General features: G+C 34.1%; 1 protein-coding gene across 1 annotated transcript; it reads left to right on the top strand.

Annotated features, from left to right (window-relative positions):
- The first annotated feature begins 6,603 nt into the window (after positions 1 to 6,603).
- LOC124940097 (uncharacterized mitochondrial protein AtMg00810-like) lies at positions 6,604 to 13,219 on the top strand. The gene is made up of 4 exons (XM_047480583.1): positions 6,604 to 6,745; positions 6,799 to 7,082; positions 11,937 to 12,196; positions 13,165 to 13,219. Exons 1-4 carry the CDS (start codon positions 6,604 to 6,606, stop codon positions 13,217 to 13,219), a joined length of 741 nt encoding a protein of 246 aa, XP_047336539.1.
- Positions 13,220 to 15,301: the final 2,082 nt, after the last annotated feature.

The raw sequence follows: 15,301 nt of genomic DNA, 5'->3' as shown, positions 1-15,301 counted from the left end.
CCAGTTGGGCCTTCTTTTAACCAAACCTTTTTATTTATCTATAATGTTAATTTTGTGATTATTAAGTTGAATTAACCAAATATCGAGTTAGGACGAGGGCAACGAATTTGGAAACGAAAGTAAGGATGCGAAAGTAAAGATACAAATGTAACATGGTGTGACACTTGTGTGAAAGATAAATAAAAAAAATCTAAACATGGTCATTTTCCCGATAAAATAAAAATTATCTCTCCCCTCCTGTACATGGTCATGTTCGGGACAAAAATATCTCGTACATAGTCATTTTTCAAAAAAAAATAAATGAAAATAAAAAATTTTCTATCTCTCATGCACATGGTCGGGACAAAAATCTCTCAATCATGATCATTTTCTAAAAAAAAAATTATTTTCTCGAAAAAAATTTAATTAATTTTTTTTCTCTTTTTTCTATAAATTTGACAGAGCACGTCCAATTCGTGACATTACTTTCATTCTAACTGTTGCCCAAATTATTGATATTTTTGATATTTTCGTTTGCTTTCGTCATATTTGTATTTTCAATCTTAAATTATTTTTCAAAAGTTATTTACTTATTTCTTAACCAAGTGTGGGTATTGATTTTTTCATTAAGTTGTATGATATTGCACTCCTATGTTCATATTTAAAAAATTGTTTGCTATATGATTTTTGTTTTCTTTTATCACAATCATTATTACAAGTATAATCCTTCTTTATAATTTGTCAAGCAAAAGGAAAATAAAATAAAATTTGTTGTTATGAAAATTAGGATTGAAATAGATAAATTTGATTTGTTGTTTAATTTTTATTAATTTTTTTATATTTTGTTTTGACCACTTTAGCATCACTTGATTTTTGTTATATTAATTTTCTTTTAGGTATAATAGTTTTATTCATTAATATTAATTCATTTATGCATATATTTGGTTAATTTTAAATTAAGACATCATTATTATTTATAGTTAAATTTATTTAATTAATAAATTGATAATTGAGACCCACAATTTATAATTGAGGAGTAGGTGTAAGATTAGAGAAATAGATGAAAGGGATGTAGGATATTTTGGGCAACATATTTTTTTAGTTTTATTTATTATTGGAAATAATATCAAATTTGTTACTTGCAAGATATTTAACGTAAATTTTTTATATATAATGATGTTTAATTTTTAAAGTGTCCAGATTGTCGGGTAGAGAGCTGTAGTTAATTTGAATATATATGTGAGAGTAAATGGATACTTGAGTCGGATTGTGAATTGACCGCTTATAAACTTAAAACGGTTAAAAATAAAATTAAAAATGTTATATATATATTTCGAACTCGCAACATAACAAAAACAAATACAACTCTTTAACCAACTAGGCTAATAACATTTTATATTTTAAATTTAACACCAAATTTGATGAACGCGAGACATTTTAACAATATAAGGTCAATTTTTTAACTAACTAATATATATATATGATGATGCTTAATTTTTAAAGTGTCCGGATTGTCGGGTCGAGAGTTTTGGTTAATTTGGATATATATGTGAGAGTAAATGGATACTTGGGTCGGATTGTGGGTTGACCCGTTCATAAACTTAAAACGGTTAAAAATAAAATTAAAAATGCTATATGTATGTTTAGAATTTGCAACCTAACAAAACAAGTACAACCCTTTAACCAAGTGTGATTGGAATATGGTTTGCCGAGGGATAATAGGCTGGTATCAATTGAAAGTGGTTAAAAAATATGAATCAAATATTTTTTTGACCAAAGTGTGATGTCACAATGTTAAATATTAAAAATATGAATTAAATATTTGATTGACCAAAGTGAAAGTGTAATGTCACGAGATGAGAGGTTCATTCGGAAAAAAAATATGTTATGAGATATGTGAGAAGATAAGTTGTTTTATCGAAGTGAATAAAATGTAGAATTAGAGTGTTTTATTTTTTATTTTAATATATTATTCTTGATTTATTAAGAATTTTAAACATTGAATACATATTATTATTTTTTTATTAAATTATTTATTTATATTTTTATTCGTATTTAGTAATGGAATATTCTTAGTTTTAATTAGCTTATAATTTTTTAAATAGAATATTTAAGTATATGAGTATATTTGAGACATATTATCAAATTTGTACATAAATTTAATATTATTCTCTTTATCATTACATAATAATAATCTAAAACTTGTTTGGATGATTTCATAAAAAAAATAAAAGTTTTTAAATTTTTGGATGAATTTATTTATTAATCATGTAAATTTTACCAAATTCATTCATTTTAGATTTTTGGTTAAACGTGAAAAAAAAAATATTGATCTAAAAGATAATTGCTTTTAAATGAAAGCTTTTTTTTTTTAAAATGATCTAAAATCACAATTATTCTTGGTCTGATAGGGAACTTTCCCCGAAAAACAAAAAAGATCTCTTTATTATTGTCATCTATCAAATCATTAACAACAATATCAAATAATTATATTTTATTTATTATAACTTTTTTTAAATATAAAATATAAGTATCTAAGAAAAACTATCTTTTTCTATTTTTAAATAATATTATTAGTTAATGAAAAATCATGATATTTATGTAATAAAGAGATGTTTTCTTCAAAACAATATATTTTGAGTTTGAAAACTAAAATAACTCATGGTTCAATTATCCATGTCATCCTCAATTTCCCCTAATATATACTATTTTTTTTACTATAGATTTATATCACTATGTGATTAATAATAATATTCTTGATATAATTTAAATTAACTCACATTAAACAAGCCCTCGTATCAATTATGACTTATGCGTAACCAACTATGAATATAGAAAACTCGGTTAGTATTTTTTTTAACAGTTTGTATTTTACTGTTGGATTTTAACTCACTAACTTGTAATATTTTTTATATTAGTTTAATTTATCTAATCATTCAATTTATTTATCAAAATACTTTTAGATATAAATAAAAATATTATAATAATTTATTGTTAAAAATAATAGTCAATAGTATTTATATTTAAAAGTGTTTAGTATGTGTTAAATAATATTAAGACTATAAAAACATTAAGGATATATATATATATATATATATATATATATATATTTGTCTCCAACTAGACAAAATTTCTAAAATCCTTTTATTCCTAAATTGGTATAGAGCTATAAAATTAGGGTTAGAGTTTCTTTTCTGTTTTTTTTTCCTATCTGATTATTATTGGGATTGTTTTTGAGGTTGCTTGCACTAATTTGTCATGTCTGAAGGAGGTCAACCCAGTTCCAAAGATAGTGATGGTGTTGCTAGTCAGGGATATTATTTAAACTCATCCCTCGTTCTTAGCTCTGTGAAATTGGATGGGTTGAATTATCTTGCATGGCCACAAACTTGTTTTATTTTCGGTTCAAGCGAATAGAATGCAAAATTTCATTAATGGAAAGTCTAAGAAACCCAAGGATAATGATCCGAAATTGGTTGATTGGGAATCGAACAATGCCATTGTGAAAAGGTGGCTCTTGAATTCTCTAGAACCAAATATTCGGAAGAGCTTTTTATTTATTGTCACTGCTCAAGAAATTTGGAGCTTAATAACTAAGACATACTTCTATTCTAGAAATTATTTGAAGGTTTATGAGATTCGAAAGAGAGTTTGAGAGATAATACAGGGTAACAAAACACTAGCGGAGTACTATTTTGAGTTGACAGGGTTATGGACGGATCTAGATCATTATCGCATCATCATAGTAGAATGTACGAAAGATGTAGAGACCTATCAAAGGATTGTAGAAGAAGACCGTTTGACTAACTTTCCAAATGGTCTAGATATCTACTTTGATCCCATTAAGGTAGAATTGATCGGGAAAGTTCCACTCCCTGAATTTATGACTGTCCATGCTCATATTTGGGGGGAGACTCGACGACATACTATGGTTCCTCAATCGGAACACTATGATCGTTCTGCTCTTGTTATTACCCATGTTCCTGTTACAACCCCATCAATAACACTTTCCTTTGTTGATAAGAGTTCATTCCCGTGTGATCACTACCAGAAGACAGGGCATACTCATGATAGGTGTTTCCTCCTACATCTAACCTTCGTGACCTTGGTCGTGGTTGTGGTCGCGGCCGAAATCATGACTTTAGAGAACATTGTCAGCATAGTGTTCACCTTTTAGTGGAGACATAGACTTCTGGTATGGATACTCCTTCACCTGTAGTACCTTTGACGACTTTTGAGACGAGTGTTCTTTGCAGCTTGCTAGCCAACTCTTCTACTCCTTCCACATACTCTCATTTTTTCAATTCTGGTATGACTTTTACCTTAACATCCACATAGTCTTCTTCTAACTCTTGGATCATTGATTTAGGAGACTTTGATCATATGACAAATTCTTCTAGCTTGTTTAGCTCTTATTTGTCTCAACATAATACTATTCGGGTTATAAATAGATCCCTTGTACCTATTCTAAGAGAATGGTCTATTCAACTTTCTTCCAAATTACCTTTCAGATATGTCTTACATGTTCCATCATTAACTTCAAATTTGTTTCTTTTAATGTATTATAGAGTCTCTGAATTGTTCGGTAACATTCTTCCATTCACACTATGTTTTTTAGGACATAACAACCGGTCAGACGATTGGTGGGGGTAAAGTCTACAATGACTTATATGTCTTGGAGAATGTGCCTACTTATTTACCGATGGTCCACCAAGTATCAACTAGCTCCCCGTTAGAGTCTTTGCATTCATGACATAGACATTGTGGTCATCCTTCATTTGGTGTATTAAAACATCTTTTTCCACTTTAACTAGTCAATATAGTAGGTTTGACTTTATGTGTAAACCATGTGAACCATGTGAACTTGTGAAACACAAACGTTCCAATTATCCTATTAGTAGTTAGAGGAGTATGACTTCATTTTCTGTTATTCATTCTAATGTTTAGGGCTCATCTCGGGTTACTGGTCGTTTCGGTTATAGATGGTTTGTTACTTTTATTGATTGCCATACTCGCCTCACTTGAATTTACTTACTTCGTCACAGAACTGAAGTATTTGAATGTTTTAAATTATCTTATGTTATGATTCATACACAATTCCAAGTTGTTATATAGATCCTACGGACCAAAAATGTCAATGGTATAGAGTATACTGAAAGAGGATTTGAGTTTTACTTATCTTCTCATGCCATTATGCATCTTAGTATCTTACTACATGTGTCAAAACTTCTGAGTAAAATGGGATAGCAAAGAGAAAGAATGGTCATCTTTTAGATTACTAGGTCTCTTATGTTTACTATGCATGTTCCTAGTTTTTGATGGGGAGATGCAGCTTTGACTGCATCATACTTAATTAACCGTCTTCCCTCTACCGTTCTCAAGTTCAAGACTCCAGCATTATTTCTCCAACATACTTCAAAACATTCTCTCCCACTTAGTGTATTTGGATGTGTCTACTTTGTTCATAACTCTGCTCAATCGCGTGGAAAATTAGATATCCGAGCTCTAAAATGTATCTTTATTGGTTATTCTCCAACTCAGAAATGGTACAAATAGTATCATCCTCCCACTAAACGGGTGTTTGTTAGTCATGATGTCACTTTTTGGGAGTCGAATCCTTATTACACCTCCAACTCATGTTTATCCCTTCAGGGGAGAGTTTAGAAAAAGAAGAAATAAACATGGAGCCTTCTTCAATTTCCATCTTTGTCACTCAAGGGGAACATAAAAAGTGAGACCCTCTTCCTTTTCTAAGACATGAGGAGAGGGAAGCACCATCTAGTGGAGAATCATGTTTGACACTTGGTAGACTTTATGGACTAAATTTGTTGACATACTCACACAAACAACATGGAGATGCTATATTTCCCTCTCAATTGTCTAATTCGTAAGTTAGTCCCACATTTGCCTTCCTCTTATACAAATGATAATCATTCTCTTTCTGACCTTGATTTTTCCATAGTTGTTAGAAATGTTTCTAGAAAATGTACTCAACATTTTAATTCTAACTTCATTTCTTATGATTGTTAATCTCCTTCCTATTGTGCCTTTATTTCCACTTTGTCTTCTCTTCTTATTCATTAGTGTTGGCAGGATGCAATACTTGAACCAAAGTAGAGAAGTGCTATGGGTGAAGAGATGAATGCTCTTAAGAAGAGCGGCACATGAGATCTTGTGACTCTTCTTGTTGGCAAGAAAATAGTTGGATGCAAATGAGTGTTCACAGTAAAATATAAACCAAATGGAACAGACACTTGGGATTGACTATTAGGATACGTTTCCTCCCGTCGCCAAGATGAACTCCATTCAGATCCTAATTTCTTGTGGTGTCAACCTAGAATGGAATCTTCAGTAACTTGATGTGAAGAATGCCTTTTTGCATGACAACTTAGAAGAAAAAGTTTATATGGATGTCCCTCATGGATTCTCATCTCACATTACACAAGGAAAAGTGTGTAAGCTCAAGAAAACTTTGTATGGACTAAAACAATCTCTTAGAGCATGGTTTGAGAGATTTCACAATGCTATGATAAAGTTTTGGTTCAAACAGACCATATAATGTTTGTTAAGAGACAATGAGGCAAGATTATAGTATTGATTGTGTATGTCGATGACATCATTGTGATGGGTGATGATGAAAGTGAGATTAACTCAATCAAACAATGGTTGACGACTGAGTTTGAGGTCAAAGACTTGGGTTCGTTACGATACTTTCTTGGGATTGAGGTAGCCAGATCATCTCGTGGGATCTTTCTATCCCAACGAAGTATGTCCTTGATCTCCTATCTAATACTAGAATGTTGGGATGCAAACCTACAGACTCATCTTTTGAAGCTAATCATAAGCTTTCCAAATGTGTTGGTACTGAGGTGGATACTAAGAAATATCAACGGTTAGTTGGGAGACTTATATACCTTGTTCATACTAGGCATGACATTGCATATGTTGTTGGTGTTGTGAGCCTATACATGCATGATCCTCGTGAGACTCATATGGATGCAGTCCATCGCATTCTGAGATACTTGGAGGCAACATTGGATAATGGCTTGTTGTTTAAACCTCACAATCACCTAGATGTTCAAGGATATATCAACTCAGATTGGGTTGGCTCCTTGGATGATAGGCGTTCCACTTCAGTCTAATATTTCTTTGTTGGAGGTAACCTGGTAACTTGACGCATCAAGAAACAAACAATTGTAGTAAGGTCTAGTGTTGATGCGGAGTATAGAGCTATGGCTCTTGGCGTTAGTGAGCTCTTGTGGACTCGGTCTCTTCTTGTAGAACATGGTTTTACACCAACTGGTTCTATATAACTATTTTGTGATAACAAGGCCGCTATCTCTATTGCTCATGATCCGGTTCAACATGATCGAACCAAGCATATTGAGATTGATCGACACTTCATCAAGGAGAAGATTTCTAGCGGTCTCCTTTACACCCCTTATATAAAGACTGGCGATCAACTAGCCGATGTCTTAACTAAGGATCTTAATAGTAGAGATTGTGTTACCATTATAAGCAAGTTAGGCATGATAAATATCTTCGCTCCAACTTGAAGGAGAGTGTTAAAAATAATGGGCCAATATTGTACAGTATTTATATTTTAGGGTGCTTAGTATGTGTTATGTATATATATTAAGACCTATATACATTAATGCCAACATTAGGGTTTAAGGTTTCTTATCTATATATAGTTGTTTCAAACTTCTGAAATCATTTTATTCGTAACTTTTAATAAATAAATAATTTACTATTTTATCTAATAATATATATTTTTTAAATCCTATATAAAACCTAACATCAAACAAGTTTTTAAAACATTTTACCCTAACTAATAAACCCCTCTAAGCACTTATCCATAATGTCTCGATAATATACTTAAAAGAGACCAAAATATCACAAGCTCAATTTCCAACGAGAGCGCATTGAATGTAAATTGAGAGTTATGACTATGTGGTGTTATGATAGTTCTCATTAATTTTAAAAAAAAACCTCTCTAAATAACCGTGCCAACCAAATTTGTTTACCAAGCCGAATAGCAAATTATTGACCTATCAAGTATTCGAAAATGAGAAATCACATTTTTTTCCTAAATATTTGTTCACATTATAGTGTGAGCATATATATACTTATTTGGCTAATAACTACAATCTCATTTAAAAAAAAGAATTAAGCCCTTTTAAATTAAATACTTTATGTTTTTAAATAATTTTATTTTATCTTTAAATATAGTTTATGATAGAATAAATTATTCAAAATATTAAATTAAATGTGTCAAAATATTAATTGAGTTTTATCCGAGTAGAAAAAAATGTTAAATCGGTTAAAAAAACTATGTTAAATTGGTAAAAAGAACTTTAAAGAGTCAAAATTGAGTTGAATGATAAAAAAAACATTAGAATGTCAAATTAAAATTAGACAGATAAATGGTAAACATTTTTGTTTAATGAATTGATAATTCAGATACTTTATGTACCAATTCAGATCTTCTGCTACCGATTGCCGTGTTCCCCTGTGGCGGACCAATCAGATTGCAGCATTATTAATTTAATAATAAATCAATCTGGGCAGGAGACGGAGGGAGGGAGAATCCGGAATCCTGGTTTAGGCCCGGGTTCACACCAGACGCCGTTAACGGAAGCGCCTGTTAACGCCAGGAAATAATATAATATTCAGATGATAAACAGATAAGATATCTTCGCTCCGGGCACCGTGTAAGAGGGGAGGGTGAGATACGATGGGAGCGAAGATCTACACGCCCGTTGCCATGACCCTCATGTAAACCCCCCATACCCACCCATGAGAAGACCGCCTGCCGTTCATGAAAATACACTTACACGTCTATGTAAGGACCAAATTGACATGGATTTTATATTTACGTTTATTAAATATTAATTTAATTTATTAAAAAACACATGCAGCGATATAATATTCGCTTCAATTAATTAATTCATTTATTTTCTACGAATATTTATTTAATTTTTGTATTTAATTTTTTTTGCCTAGAGACTCTCTGGAGCGAAGATATATTTGCTTCAATTAATTTTAATTAAAACCTCATGTAAACCCCCCAACCCACCCATGAGAAGACCGCCTGCCTGCCATGGAAAGACAATTACCCGTTTATGTGAAGACCAAAATGACATGGATTTTATATTTCCATTTATTGAATATTAATTCAATTAATTGAAGATGACATGCAGCAACCGAACAAATCTTCGCCTCAATTACTTGTCTATTTTTTTCCCTTTTTTTATTTCATTTTTTTTGGCTTGAGACCCTCATGAGCGAAGATATATTTGCTTCAATTAATTCTAATAAAAATATCATGTAAAACCCCCCTACCCACCCATGAGAAGACCGCTTGCCTACCTTGTAAAGACACTTACCCGCCTATGTAAAGGCCAAAATGACATGAATTTTATATTTCCGTTTATTAAATATTAATTCAATTAATTGAAGATGACATGCAGCAACCGAACAATTCTTCGCCTCAATTACCGGCTAGATTTTTTTTTATATTTTTTTATTTTTTCCGTTTATTAATAAATGTTAATTTAATTAATTTAAAATGACAATCAGTAAACGACCAAATATTCGCTTTAATTTTGTTTTTCGAGTAGACGATTGAAAGCGAAGATTTCTTCTTTTCAAATATTTTTAGCCTGACGTTCATGTAAAACCACCTCCCCTCCCATGAGAAGCCAGCTTGCCTGTCATGTAAATTCACTTACCCGTGCATTTACATTCCGCGAATAAATCTTCGCTTCTATGAATAGTTTTTATTTTCCATTTATTTTTATTAATTTTTTATGAGTTTACGATATCGAACGAATATTTATTCGCTTCCATGACTAGTTGATATAATTTCAATTTCCCGCTACAAGCCGACTCTCCCTGAATTTCATTTTCATAAGCAACTGTTCATATTCTTCTCTCTCTATCTCCCAGCGATAATCCAAACACTGAACGTCGAAACCCTAGATATTTCGTTTATACTACAAGGATTTCTTCTGAACATGTCGGGTAACCAAGGCAACAACATGGAAGTCGATCATCCCATCGACTCCCGAGAGGTCGTCTTGCAAGTTTGTAGGAGCATAAACGAAAACGAAACTGCACCCACTCCGGCATCCAACGTCAATCCCAGCAATAAACCAGAGAGGTATGTTAATCTTATTGTGTTTATACTAATTTTACACATGTTTATTCAATTTATTTCGTATAATACTGATTTATGCTATCCCACCCAAATTAATGACTTCGAGGACATATGAAAGGAAGAGGAAGAGAAATCCGAAGACGAATACTAAGTCGTCATCGACTGCTGAATCAGTTTCCACAGTTGCTGTCGAAGCTACTGATGTTGCTGCAGGTACTGATGAGATTTTAGCACCACCTTTTCCCCCTAAAAAAAAACCAAATGTTATTCCTACCTCCACTCCAACAGTCGATGAAGAGTTACCAGAACCACCCCCAGAAACCACTAATATTTCTCCGTCTACTACCCCATTCGATGAAGAGTTTCTCCCATCTCCCCAAAAAACCAAAACCATCAAGAAACGTAAACTGACATTTCTAACCAGATCATCACCTCATGGCCTCGCTCAACTCATTCCTCAATTGAGCTTAGAACAGAGGAAAGCCGTGAAGGAAATCGGGTTTGGTTCTCTTCTTACAATGGGCGTCTCCAAGTGCCTGGCTCATTTTTCCAGACACGTAATCCAATGTTTTGACCCGGATAAGAGTTCTCTGGTATTGTCCAACGGTGATGAGATCCGTATCGATGAAGATCTCGTACAGCTCGTGATGAACCTCCCTAGAGGGGTAATGAACGTAGTCGAGTCCGTTGGGTTGGACAAGACTAAGAACCCTGATTATTTTAATTTCTTGAGGGATTGGAAGACCAGATGGACCGGGGAAGACTCAAAAGCTCCCGAAACACTTTCTATGATCCCCAAGATATTAAGTAACACAAGTGCAGACAACGATTTCAAAATAGACTTCGTTGTCTTTGTTGTCTCTAGTTTTTTATGTCCTGTTCAAAATTCACGAGCCAGGTAAACATGTATTCAAACCTATTATATATCTAATTGTATTTGTGAATACTGACAAATGTATTTTTTTCATTTCAGGTTCAAAATTCTCAAATCCTTAATGGAGGTTGATAACATAAAGGAACTGAACGGGTGCCACTTTACACTACAACGATTGGTTGACAGTGTAAGAAGTTGGAAAGAAAAAGCAAGTAAAGATAAAAATCCATATTTCGATGGACCTATAACCCTTTTATCGGTAAGTATTGTTGCCTCTCTTATATATGATTTATAGATATGTAATATTTTCTAACATATTTCCCACTCCTTTACTCCAGATTTGCTACCTAGATGGTGTTTTTGTGGAAGGTGAACGTATCCCCTACGAAAGAAAATTTCCAATTATCTCCTGTTGGGATGACGTCACCGTCTTAGAGTTTACCAACTTAGAAGTTCGTGCCGGTGGTTTTGGGCTGGGCAGGGCAAGGGCGCGCCTAGCAGTTAAACAACCCGAGAATCCAGTTGACTCGGTTGAACTAAAAGAAGACGATAATGAGGTATGTGGAAACTATAAATTGACTCCCATTGTTCTTTATTATCCTGTTTTCAAGATTAATGATCTCTGTTTTTCATAATGTACAGATGTTGACATCCAAAATCCTGCAAACTTTTAAAGATACAGCCCAACAGCTGAATTACCTATCAGGGGAGTTGGAGAAACGCAACATCGATCCGAAGCCCTTTTTTGAGGCCGGTTTCCTGAACCTCAGAGAGTCTGAAGGCTTCATGAAACACTTGAAGGTGGTGATCGATGGTCCGGTTCATGTAGGTGTGGAAGATCCTACAAGGGATGCACTTGGGGACACTTTACAGTGTGCGGGCTTGAAAGTCAATAGTCCCCAGGTTGATTACACATGTCAGACTGCAGTGGAGGACCATGCAGACAATCCACCAGCACAGGCTGAACTGAATGATTTTGAGGATGCAGTGATGTCAAATCAAGAAAATCCATCAGATCACGTTGAACAGAATGATCTCGATGTTGCCATTCTGCCCAATGAAGCTCCGTCACCCCCTGTTCAACCGAAATCTGTTGAGGATGTACGTGAGGACATTGAAGATGAATCACTCCTTGTTGAACAGGAAGATGTAGAGGCTGTATTTCAGCACAGTCAAGCCAAGTCACCCCCTCCTCAGCAGGACGAACACGAGGATTCATTTCTGCCCAACAAAGATGACTCACCCAATGTTGAACCAACTGATCATGAGGGTGAATGGAAGGAACCGGATGGGGCACACAAAGTGCAGACAACCACTGTTGAAGACGATGATCAGATTGAAGGGAAGGAACAGGTTGATGAACCAAAATCTCCGCATGAAAATCCAAATGATCAGGGGGCAGTGAAGGAAAATGTTGAGGAACCCCAAGCTCAGTCTGTTGCACCAAGTGATCAGGGTGAAGGCAAGCAACAGGTTGAGGAACCCAAATCTCAGCATTTTGAACCAAATGATCATGGTGCAGGGAAGGAAAATGTTGAGGAATCCCAAGCTCAGTCTGTTGCACCAACTGATCAGGGTGAAGGCAAGCAACAGGTTGAGGCTTCTAAGGCCGTTGAATCTTCTGAAGATGAAGATGAAGGTGATGGGGGGGGGGGACGCATCAACATTAAAGAATATCCTAAGAGGAAGATCTCAAAAGTTCCTGTGCACCTTCGATCCCCTTACATGCAACAGGTTGCGGATATGTTGGACCACAAAATAACCAACAAGGAACAGAGATTAGCCGATTTTGTGTTTGATGAAGACCTGCCTGGATTGTAAGTTAGTTCGCATTGTTTTAGAAATTTTAAAAATGAAATTATTTAGTTATGGTCTTCTAAATGAATGTATTTTGCAGTGACGTTCTGTACGAAGGTGCACCTGGTAATATCACCCGTGAATTACTTCGTTCAATGAAAATGGGTCGCGAAATTTCGAGCGAAGTGATTGACGCTTGGTCCATAATTGTGCACTTCGAATGCCGTAGGTTGCCAAGGCATGAACCAAGAATAATTTGTTTCTCATCATGTTCACATGTAAGTGCATCTCTTTTTTTTTGCTATGTATCCTTCAATGTTCATGACTTTGATGCTATGCCCTTATTTTGCAGGTTAATATGCAGCATGATGCCACCTTATTTTCCCAATCCATTGAAGAAGACATGAGAAACTACCAAGTCACAAAAGAAGACCTCATCTTCGCTGACGTGGTCTGTACATATCCCTCAATTCCAAGTAAAGAATATGCAATAAAGTAATAAATGTTTGTGTTCTTTTTGCAGATATTCCTACCCGTTGTCGTTTCCCGACATTTCTTCCTTGTTTGTGTGAATATTAAGGAGTCCAAAATCGTTGTACTAGACAACTCCGGCCGTCCTCATGGAATGAAAATTATGGACAAGTATGTCACTTTGAGTAAACAACTCGATTGTTTTGTGAAATTCTTGTTAAGTCAAGGCATGGAAAGAATGGCTGCCAAGGTTAAAAAATACAGGATAACGGCCCCAAAGCTGGACTGGCAAGACAAAACAAACAAGACAGACTGTGGTGTATACTTAATGAGACATATGGAAACATATAGAGGAACGGCGAAGAATTGGTCTATTGACATCAACGAAAATAATGTAAGTGTTATACCATATTTTAGTAGATGACATTGAACAATTTTAGATGTTCTTATACTTTCTCTTGTTCTTTTGAAGGCCGAAGAAGCTTTGAGTACGTTGAGGATAAAATATTTATACAAAATTCTTATGTCTGAGCACAATGTCAATAGGTTCAAGTTAAAGACTGCAATTAGATCAAGATATTAGGTATTCGTATGTCTTATACGGAATTATACTTGTACAGTAATTCTTATGTTTACACAGGTCAATTCACATTTTTTTAATGTATGGATGTTTGATAGTGAATTATAAATTATAATGCAATTCAGATTTTAATGTATGGACTGCAATTCAGATGTTAATGTATGGAGTTATAATGTATTGATGTTTGATGTGTCTTCTTGTACCGATTTTTTTAAAATCATAAACGAGGATATTTTCTTAACTGTGTGTTTTAATATTCTTAAACGAAGATATATTGTCAACATCATGAAACTGAAAAACTTGCAACCGTAATATCTTCTTAACTGAAAATTTTGAAATTCATAAACGAAGATATCTTCTTATGTTCATTTTTGGTGCAATCCATATTTTGGAAATCCGAGACGAAGATATCTTCTTCACTATATGTTTTTAAATTCATAAACGAAGATATCCTCGCAACTATACATTTTCAAAATCCTAAACGAAGATATCTTCTTATGTTATTTTTTGGTGCAATCCATATTTTTAATATCCGAGACGAAGATATCTTCTTCACTATATGTTTTTAAATTCATAAACGAAGATATCCTCGCAACTATACATTTTCAAAATCCTAAACGAAGATATCTTCTTATGTTATTTTTTGGTGCAATCCATATTTTTAATATCCGAGACGAAGATATCTTCTTCACTATATGTTTGCCAATTCATAAACGAAGATATCCTCGCAACATGTAATGCCCCTACCTGTGGTATGTATTGATGTCAATTCAAGAATGAAAACTCATTTATTATTTCAACTACTGCTGTATCAAGATCATCACTCTCATACCCTCACTCTCACTCTCACTCTCACATTACACTCTCACTCCTTCCCAAATCTCTATCTACCGTTGTCTTTCCTTCAGTCATTTAGTGTAAAACTCATAAGATGGATGTAGAGATGGACCCAGACATGCTGGTTTTATCGCAGCAACAACTGGAGCGATACTTAAGTCTGATCAACGATGACCCTGTCCCTTTTAGTGTCTATCATGTAGATGAGATTTTTCCTCTATTACGAATAAACGTTAACGACGGACTGATGGCCCACATGCAAAGCAGATGGAATACGGACTCTCGTTCTTTTGTTATTGGGGAAATGCACATATGCCCGACGATAGAGGACTTTTCTTCAATCCTTAGGTGTGGTAGTCTTGCACTCATGATCTTGCCTGTCCATCAAGATCCTCATATGGCCGTCCACATTTGCGACAGCTTCTATGGATGTACAATGTTTGATGCTCTTTTGTTTACCCTCCAACATGGATTTCTGAATATGACAAACATAGACGAGTACATTTGGTGTGTCCAGGGAGCTGAGAGGACCATCAACCACACACAAAGCAAACTGATCATGCTTGTGGTTCTGGCTCATTTTTTTTATGTCCGGCTGCAG

Source organism: Impatiens glandulifera, chromosome 1 (assembly GCF_907164915.1).
Source record: "Impatiens glandulifera chromosome 1, dImpGla2.1, whole genome shotgun sequence".
NCBI classification, from domain to species: Eukaryota; Viridiplantae; Streptophyta; class Magnoliopsida; order Ericales; family Balsaminaceae; genus Impatiens; species Impatiens glandulifera.
The sequence above is the reverse complement of the archived record's forward strand: the minus strand, read 5'-3'. Positions and strand labels throughout refer to the sequence as shown.